This window comes from Sinocyclocheilus grahami, unplaced genomic scaffold (genome assembly GCF_001515645.1).
Source record: "Sinocyclocheilus grahami isolate Dianchi unplaced genomic scaffold, SAMN03320097.WGS_v1.1 scaffold5433.1, whole genome shotgun sequence".
In the NCBI taxonomy this organism is placed as follows: Eukaryota; Metazoa; Chordata; class Actinopteri; order Cypriniformes; family Cyprinidae; genus Sinocyclocheilus; species Sinocyclocheilus grahami.
Genome location: NW_015510125.1, coordinates 2450 through 12918, shown reverse-complemented (window position 1 = coordinate 12918; position 10469 = coordinate 2450). Strand labels below are relative to the sequence as shown.

General features: G+C 35.8%; 1 protein-coding gene and 1 long non-coding RNA gene across 2 annotated transcripts; both read left to right on the top strand.

Annotated features, from left to right (window-relative positions):
• Window positions 1-4557: 4557 nt before the first annotated feature.
• Window positions 4558-5355, top strand: LOC107577217 (uncharacterized). Its single transcript, XR_001608177.1, has 3 exons — window positions 4558-4832; window positions 5085-5224; window positions 5316-5355. It is a non-coding gene; the product is annotated as an uncharacterized lncRNA (long non-coding RNA).
• Window positions 5356-5357: 2 nt separating this feature from the next.
• Window positions 5358-8446, top strand: LOC107577216 (uncharacterized; the record flags this gene model as incomplete). Its single annotated transcript, XM_016263318.1, has 9 exons — window positions 5358-5377; window positions 5413-5536; window positions 5695-5883; window positions 5962-6002; window positions 6542-6614; window positions 6700-6914; window positions 7022-7150; window positions 7871-8109; window positions 8202-8446. Coding segments are annotated over exons 1-9 (1275 nt in total), but the record flags the coding sequence as incomplete, so codon positions are not given.
• Between the last annotated feature and the right edge of the window lie 2023 nt (window positions 8447-10469).

Sequence of the window (10469 nt, the reverse complement as noted above, 5' to 3'; positions counted from 1 at the left end):
ATAAATGTAATGTTATTATATATTACAAAGAGATGTATAATTAAAAAGGGACGAGACCGCCCTGATTGTAAAGCAAAACGTGATTGGCTATAGCGAGATCGTTCTACGATTGGTCAGCGAATGTGGCTGTTATCTGATTGGCTTGAGTAGACGGTGGGTGGAGTCCACGTATTTGTGGATTGTCAGCACGTCTTGACGGAAGAAATGTTTCACAATTCGCACATGCACAGGACGCGATTCACAAATGCGTGCGCTATCTATAAATGCACAGGACGCGATTTACAAATGCGTGCAGCTATCTACAAATGCACAGGACGCGATTCACAAATAAATGCCAGGCAAAGTTGTGGTTGTGACATAAATATATATTTGTGAATATGTTTTTTATTTGCAAATCTCATTTTATTTATTTGCGAATTTAATTCATGTTTGTGAAACTTTAAGATTTATTTGTGGATCTCATTCTATTTATTTGTGGATCATAATCTATTTATTTGGAATTAAGCAACAATTCTACCCTCATACTTTATTAACGCTACTTGTACCAGGATTGTGCAACAATTGAAAGGGCTCAAATTTGGCATTCAGAAGTTTGTGTTCACTTGTTTCCTAAACGCCTTCATTTGCAGTGGCTTGACCTTGGAGCTTTATTTGTTAATCCTATTTTTTTTTTCTTTTTAGATAAAAGTCTGTTATATTATTCCAACCTTAAGTATTTAAATGGAAAGTATAGGTTGCAGATAAGTGGAACACATTTTTTACGACTACTTTTTAATTTTAGGCCAATTTTATGTATTTTTTTTTTCTTTTTGAAAAGCATTCAAGTATTTTCCTAATGTTACTGAACACATGCCTTTACTGTCCGATACGTGATTGGAAAAAGTAGAAGAGTGAGCTCGGCCAAAGTAGGCTTCGAACTAGAGTCAAAATGCTTCAAGCTGTCTGAGATGCCGTTTTACGCTCGACGCCACAGGATCAGCGGTGTTAAATGGATCAGGTTTTTACACTTTCTCTATTCCAGATCTATTCGGATGCTGGTAGGCGGAGTTAATTATCCTGTCAACAAAGCGAACTATTTGCGCTCAATAGACTTAAGATTACAGCCTTGATAACAGTTTGGTTAAATTATCCCCATAACAAGTAAACAAACAAAGAGTCTTCTCTTTTCCTCAGTTGAATACATTTATTTACAGCTTAACGAGCTGTAGCCAAGATGAATTAAGTCTCTCACATGCTTAATATAAGTAATACAACATACAATATTAATAACATAAAATAAAGTATGGACAAGTCAGGTTACAATTAATTAATCACACCTAGCATGGAAAATAAACTGCTGTATAAAACTGCAGAACAACAATTTCTACCCAGAAAAACAATAGAAATACTGAGGGAAAAAATAATAAAACATAAATAAAACATGAAAGGGACAAGGACATGTCTTCAAAGACATTATGACAAATTTTGCCATACATGTATTATTGCCAGAACTCTTTGGAGTATGGGTATTCCCAGCAAACCTCTGTCCTCACCAAGAGGGTCACATTGTTCAACAAGTTGCAGCAAACGATTTTGCTCAAGTTCAAACAGTGTATCAGGAACATGCACTCTTTCCTGCCACCGGAACAGAGACTGTGCCTCTGAAGAAGCTCGAAATGACTGACCTGTGGCTGGGCCAGTACTTGAAGCCAAAGGCTCAGTTGGGGTTGCAAAAATATCTCGAATTGCAGTCAGTGATGAGTTCTGCAAACTCAGGCAGCCTCGAACAAAAATTTGACACAGTGTTTGGCGTCTCTCTGTTCTGAGTCCATGGTTGTTCCACTGTGCAGCAAACAGGTGAAGGTCTCTATTAATTCGGGGGATGTAGACGAAGTGTAAAGCCCAGAGGTGCATCTCATTATTTATGTCGATAATGTTCTCTTCCTCAAGAAATGAAAACAAGTCATAGTATGTGTTCGTAATCCCCTTCCAAAGATCCCCCCCAAAGTCTCTCTATTCGTTGGTTGTGTGTGCTTCTTCCCCTTATAGCACTGCCTCTTCTGAAACCTCTGTAGAGCTCCATAAATGCACAGATGAAGTTGTTTTCACCACCATGGTCACATCGGACATGAGAGGGAGCACCATACTTTTGAACAGCCTGCAAAAAGAGCTTCATAACTGTTATGCTGCGATTATTTGTCGATGCCTGGAGCATCACGATGAGTCGACTGAACCCGTCAATCCCCCCATGTATTACGATTCTCCACCTAAAACAAGTATTAATGCAGTTATACATCAGGCTTATATGTAATACCATATTTCAGTATGAAATTTAAGGAGCCCACTATACTGATTAACAATGTCACTTACAGATATGATTTTTTTTTACAAGCGTTAACCAAATGTGACCCTGATAAACCCAGCTAAAAGCATTATTTGGTGATTTACTGTTTTCTACATAAAATCATCCTACATAATGTAAACATTCTGACTAAGACCATGTCAAAGATTAAAATCATAGTGAAATTAATGATTGAAATAAAACTTTGATACTCATTATCTCACAAGTAGATTTTTAGACTAGCCTGGATTTCAAATGCAGGGTCACATATGATCTCATTGTCAAATGGCATGGGTTATCTTCTTTGGTTCAAACACTTTGTTTATGGTTACAAGATTCCACTTTAAGGGACCCAAATCAACAGAAGAACAAATTAAAAAGAACATAATGAGTATGTATAATTAACCAAAAGTTAGACCTGCACAGTATCTTATTTAGTGTTATTTAGTATATATTTTTTATACGTTTTAAAATACTACAAAACTTCTACTCTTTTAGAAGTAATAAAAATACTACAAACTCCTATTTGCACAGCTATATTACACATTAAAGGTAAAAGAAGAAATAGATTCCTTTTAAGACTTCAGCAAAACTAGTTTGCATACCTTATGAGTTTATGGTTTCCATCTACATGCCAAAGTGAGTTTGGACCTGCAACATGATAGGTCCGCCTGTACAGCCTTTGTGTCAGAGCTCTCTGAGCAGCAGCAGCAGGATCAGTGCGAAGAACACTTGCCCGTACTCTGTGTCTTTGCACTAAGACACCTTGACCAAATAAACGTGCTCTTACAGATTCTGGTCCAATCTGCCAATTACGTCCCACAATCTCCTTTACTAAGTCATCAAGTTCTGAGTCAGTTAGCTGTGTATATCGTTTTGAGTGATGTAAGTTGAATTTTCTACAAAAAAGAAATTTGATTGAAGCATTAACTGAACACAATAAAGTAGCACATGAAGAATGAAATTGATAAAAAAAGTTCTTGTGATTATGTTTTTAATTATGACATGCACTTGCCTTAAACGTCGTTTTACTGTTGACTCAGACACATGCAGAATGCTTGCCATCTCTGCAACAGTAAAATTGCAAGATACCAAAAACTGTAGTTGGTCTTGAGAAATCGAGTATGGTGAAGCACCATCTGCTCTTGGGGCTTGATTGATGCTTGACCCTAAAAAACACAATACAATATCTAGAAATATATACATTTCAGACTAATCAGAGATAATAGATTAAAATGTCATGTTCTCAATGTAGAGAAGTCACATACTGATGACAAGAGATATGTATAGACTGAATGCACTGTGTCCCTTTCAATAAAAATGTCTGCCAAATGTAAATGTTACAGTTTCATTACATAACATTATCACTAGGTTACCTTCCTGAACATCATTGGTCAAATTATGGACCTCTTGGGTAAGTTCTGCAAGCAGTTGTTGCAATGCATCTGTGTCGGCTGGACTTAACAGATGACCTTGGGCCCATGTCAGACTTCTTTTCAGGGCCTCAATTCCAAAGAAAACAATCAGAAATAGTAATTATAAACATAACACAAGCATGCACTTACACACACAAAAATGCACATAGCTGTAAACATAATGTGACAATGATGCAAAACACTGACACTTGAAATGGATTTGAAATAAAAAAAAACATTAACAAAGACTATTTGAGAATTAAAATTTTTACTTTTACAGCAGTGAGCCTTGCTCATTTATTTTGTAGCGGCATTAGCATTAAGTTTTCTTCTGAAACAATAATTGAGCATAATGGCACTGCTGTGTCGTTTATAGCATTGCAGCATCTACTGGCCACTGCTGTCATGATTTTCAACTATCAACGTAACAATAATAATAATAAAATGACATAAACTGTGTAATTTGCTTATACCAGTTCATAAAATTAACGCTGAAATGGACAAATATACACATTTAAATAGGCTATGTAGTCTTAAATTACATTTAAAAAGCATAAAATCACTAAATAAGTGGATCTTTAATTGCCAGGATATTGAAGATATTTCATTAAAAAATATTTTACAGTGGAACGTCATCGTTTTCACACATTTAAAAACACTCACCTGGATAATTGTACATCCTTATCGAAACTGCCAGATTGAATAATCTGTACACAGTCGTTGAACACATTCTTACAGCGCTGAAGAAAATTCCTACGTGCCATGTTACACTAAATGCCATAGACATCATATGTCTATCCTAAATGCTGCATAGAACAAATTTGTTGGAATTGTATAAAGGAATCTACCAACTAAACGTTTCCAAAATGACGTATGCAAATATGCGTACCGTCACATGCCTTACAATTTGTCCAATCACAAACGTGACGTAGAGAAAAAACCGCCACTTTCAAGGCTGTGTTGGCGCCCATAAGTGAAAGAATGTCTGACCGTCATATTCATTCCCGTTTATCAGATTTACGAGCAAGGTTTAACGATCAAGTGGACCGACTGATAAATGAGATGGAAGAGCCATCTGGAGAAAATCTCGTGGACCAGTTGAGTATTGGTTTTACTGTTATTATTACGGTATAAGATACTTGTTGAAATAGTACACTTTGAAAGGGGGGGGGGGTCATTTTATAATCAGGATCATCTTGTATTCGGGAAAATACTGTATATACTGTATATATAGTGATGGAAAATATATGCAAATTATATTATGAAGTTATTACACTATAATTATTTCACACCTATATATAAGCACAATATTGTTATTATATTATTGTAACATCTCTTATATTCTGTAGATTCCAAATGTTTAGAAGTAGCAGAAGTACTGCTGGGCCTACCTGCAGACGAAAGAGAAGACAAGTCACGCAAACACGCAATGTGACTTTCAGAATGATTCTGTTAAAAAAACATGTTGAGCGATATACATCACATACTGGTAAATACAGTTTACTATTTGTTAAATCACTTTTCCAGATGAGTAATGCATATTTTTAAATGAAAATGCATGTTTATGTATATTTTCCCAGATGGAAGTCCACAATGCAAAATCATCATCCCATTACACCTAAATGAAATTGAATTTAGGGAGGTGCTGAGAGAAAAATTCCCTGACCTCCCAGACAGATTTGAATTTTGCAAAGTAGCCGGAAACCGAAAGGTGATACCAATTCAGCTGTCAGTCTTGTGCCCAGCTGAAATTAAAGCAAGCAATGTGCTGGGGCGGTCAGCTCTATACATTAGACCACTGGTAGGCAACATTTTTACCCTTACTTTACAAACAAATTTGTACATTTTCCTGTTCATATTTCTGTAAGCGCTGAAAATATATGTTATAGTCATAAACCACCAGCTTGTGTGCAAACATGAAATAATGTTTGAAATAGTTGTTTTTTTTGTGGTTGTTAGGACATTCCAAGCCAAACCACTTCGGGTGCCCATAGTCATTCAAATCCGGAGGCAACTGAATCATCTCCATCTATTTCCCTAAACCCAGCTGCATCTCCAGAGCAAAACCATACATTTGTGTCAAGCCCCTCAACTTCCACAACAGTACATAACATGTCTTCACCCGCTCAAAGCCCCTCTGAAGTTGATGTTAGTGTAAAATATGAAATTATGATTTTATTTAATTATCTGTTAGATCAGAAATAACAACTATCTTTTGTTTTGCAGCATTATCAACGAAGACATGGCAGATTTTTTGAGGAATCAAGGTGGTTTAATTGCTTTAAAAATTATTAATTATCTTAGGCTGTAAGATAATTACATAATCAGTCTGCTTTTTTATTTTGGAAAAGAAAATCACCTGTATTGAATATACACTGTGGAATCCTGGTCCTGGAGGGCCACTGTCCTGCAAAGTTTAGCTCCAACCAGCTCCAACACACCTGCCTGGAAGTTTCTAGTAAACCTGTAGAGCCTGATTAGCTGTATCACATGTGTTTAATTAGAGTTGGAGCTAAACGAATTTAGCAGTACCAGGTACCAGGATCGCCCACCCATGATGTATTGTTTTTGTGCTTATTTTTTATGAAGTGTATAAACAGTTCACGAGCAGCAAGTGTTATCATTAATTGACAATTATCACTTGTAATGTAAATATAATTGTAATTTACTGGATGAACAATTCAACCTTTAATGATACAATGCATATATTTTAAACTGGTTTAGTGTTTTTAACACCTGTGGGTGAGACCCATTTATGCTCTAAGGGTGTTCATTTAACACCGATTTTGCTGTGAATGTATTACAGGGAGACTGACAGTAATTCTGAGGATTTAGAGATTGACATGCTGGCTTCACCTCCAAGACACTGCAGTCCTGATGTACGTGTAACTCATACCTTGAAGAATGTCTTAAATTGATGTAAAGCAACTCTCTTTTCTTATTTTATCTTTTCCATTTTTACAGTTGCACAAATACCTTGTGGATATTTTGGAGGAATTCAGGAGGGACAATTTAGACCTGACCACCCATGTCACTGTCGTGGCCCGCCGAAGAAGAGTATTACCTAGTGCGTGTGTTGCTCTTCATAAATCCTACTTTGAATGGCATAAAATACCAAACATTGAATTTGTTGGTGAGATGGCGGAAGATTATGGAGGACCACGTCGAGAGTTTTTCAGGTGATTACTGATTTTAAGTTTTTACACCCAAAAAAGTAATGATACTTTCAGTGTTTAGGGATGTATGTGTTTTTATGAAATGTGACATCTTGATCTTTTTTTTAAAGAATTCTCATGAGCGAAGTGCAGACATCCCTTGGTATTTTTGAGGGGAAACCTGGAAACCTACTCTTTGCGTATAATCAGGATGCACTGCTGCAGAACAAATACTACACTGCAGGCAAGCTGACTGCATGGTCCATTCTTCACAATGGACCTGGGATTAAATGCCTTAATCAGCAGCTTTACCAAATGATATGTGGTCAGACCATAGACCTAAGCAAGTTTGACCTAGAAACTTTCCATGACACAGATGTACAACATCGACTGGAAAAGGTATTCATAAATAATAGTAAAACACATGTAGTCTAATCGGATTTGTGTAAAACACATTCATATACACTGATTACATCATGAGTAGAATATTTTGTCATAATTATGCATTTGAACAATGTGTTTATCAATTTTAACAAAATTAGATTTTACAATGCAAGACCACAGCGGAATTGTTGGAAGTCAAAACAGAACTGGGCGACTGGATTGCTGAATGTGGGATCCCCAACATATATTCTGCATCACTTGCTGATTTTCCAGTTATTTACCAACAAGTAATCACCCACTACGTGTACCACAGGTTGGGCATTTGAATATAATGTCATGTGCATATTCATAGACTTATGAATTTTGATTATTTATACATGTAAATATAAGGTTGGCTATTATTTGTTAAATATTATTAACAAATAATATTTTGACAACTTCATGTCACTGGCAAAAGTTCATCAAATGTCATTGATAATGTTATTTTTGCCATAATACAATTTTATAAGCACATACATATTCTTGTATTATCACAAAAAGATGTTTGAAATGCAATTAAATACCATCACCTTAAAATATAATTGTTTTCATTTTAGGGTTGCCAGCATGATACAGCTATTCATTGCCGGAATGAATGCTTGTGGCCAGATGTGGCAAGTTGTCCAGAGAAACTGGGAAACCTTTGCACCACTATTCACACATACAACTAAAAAGCTGTCACGGAATGATATTCGAGGACTCTTCAACATTAAATGGAGTCCACAAGGCAGCAACAAAAGAGATCAGGAGGAGGACACCATCTTCCTTTGGGAGTGGTGGTTGATGTCAATTGAAAGTAAGTAGTCATTTGTGTAAAATACATTATGCAAATGTTGCAATATGGTGTTTAATCAAGATTGTAACATTTTTATTTTCCTGTTTATATAGATAACGAGCTAGATGTTACTTTGGAGGACATACTCATTTTTGTAACTGGAGCAGATTCTGTACCCCCACTGGGTTTTCCACACAACTGTGAAATTCAGTTTTATGACCAAGAACCTGAAAGCCAGCGAGTTCCATACTCTTCCACCTGTGCCCTCATTTTGTACCTGCCAAGAAGCATTACAGAAGAGGTGGTGTTTAAGGACTTCATGCAGATGGCCATTAAGGGTTCTGTGGGCTTCGGAAAGGTCTGATTGGCATGTCCTTGTCCCTTTCATGTTTTATTTATTTTTTATTATTTTTTCCCCCAGTATTTCTATTGTTTTTCTGGGTAGAAATTGTTGTTCTGCAGTTTTATACAGCAGTTTATTTTCCATGCTAGGTGTGATTAATTAATTGTAACCTGACTTGTCCATACTTTATTTTATGTTATTAATATTGTATGTTGTATTACTTATATTAAGCATGTGAGAGACTTAATTCATCTTGGCTACAGCTCGTTAAGCTGTAAATAAATGTATTCAACTGAGGAAAAGAGAAGACTCTTTGTTTGTTTACTTGTTATGGGGATAATTTAACCAAACTGTTATCAAGGCTGTAATCTTAAGTCTATTGAGCGCAAATAGTTCGCTTTGTTGACAGGATAATTAACTCCGCCTACCAGCATCCGAATAGATCTGGAATAGAGAAAGTGTAAAAACCTGATCCATTTAACACCGCTGATCCTGTGGCGTCGAGCGTAAAACGGCATCTCAGACAGCTTGAAGCATTTTGACTCTAGTTCGAAGCCTACTTTGGCCGAGCTCACTCTTCTACTTTTTCCAATCACGTATCGGACAGTAAAGGCATGTGTTCAGTAACATTAGGAAAATACTTGAATGCTTTTCAAAAAGAAAAAAAAAATACATAAAATTGGCCTAAAATTAAAAAGTAGTCGTAAAAAATGTGTTCCACTTATCTGCAACCTATACTTTCCATTTAAATACTTAAGGTTGGAATAATATAACAGACTTTTATCTAAAAAGAAAAAAAAAATAGGATTAACAAATAAAGCTCCAAGGTCAAGCCACTGCAAATGAAGGCGTTTAGGAAACAAGTGAACACAAACTTCTGAATGCCAAATTTGAGCCCTTTCAATTGTTGCACAATCCTGGTACAAGTAGCGTAAATAAAGTATGGGGGTAGAATTGTTGCTTAATTCCAAATAAATAGATTATGATCCACAAATAAATAGAATGAGATCCACAAATAAATCTTAAAGTTTCACAAACATGAATTAAATTCGCAAATAAATAAAATGAGATTTGCAAATAAAAAACATATTCACAAATATATATTTATGTCACAACCACAACTTTGCCTGGCATTTATTTGTGAATCGCGTCCTGTGCATTTGTAGATAGCTGCACGCATTTGTAAATCGCGTCCTGTGCATTTATAGATAGCGCACGCATTTGTGAATCGCGTCCTGTGCATGTGCGAATTGTGAAACATTTCTTCCGTCAAGACGTGCTGACAATCCACAAATACGTGGACTCCACCCACCGTCTACTCAAGCCAATCAGATAACAGCCACATTCGCTGACCAATCGTAGCACGATCTCGCTATAGCCAATCACGTTTTGCTTTACAATCAGGGCGATCTCGTCCTGAGATAACTTCATGCATCTGCATTGGCTCAAATAGGTCATATAAGGGCCATACAATGGGTACAGTAAAAGATGTTTAAAACTGGATTTTGTTAGACTGTGTATCATGCCAAGCCACAGTATTTTATGTTACGTGCCTTTGAAAATGCCAGAGAAACAGTGTGTGATGAAGTGTAGTAGGTTAGACTAGTGCGTGTGCGCATTTACAGTGCTTTCTTTCACTGTATGATTCAGTTTATTAAAATACATTTCGAATGATCACAAAATTCAAGATATGGGAGCAGAAAATATATAAATTTATATAACTTTATATAAATATAATTTATATATCATTGTCGTTTCTTTTCTCCAAAAATCAACATGATTTCAAATGTGATGTTAAAATTATGTGATATTAATATACAGTTCAATAAACAAAAACATGATGGTGTTTCGTTTCTGAATGAATCAACCTTTAAATGATTCGGTTCAATCGCAATGACTCTAACAGTGACTTGCTGCCATCTACTGGTGGTTTAAATTTCACAATTATATATTTTAAATAATTTCAAATGTCAGTATTCGACGTTTTTTGTTTACAATATCAAAACATTATCTATGCATTTGTAACTGCAGGTTAAAG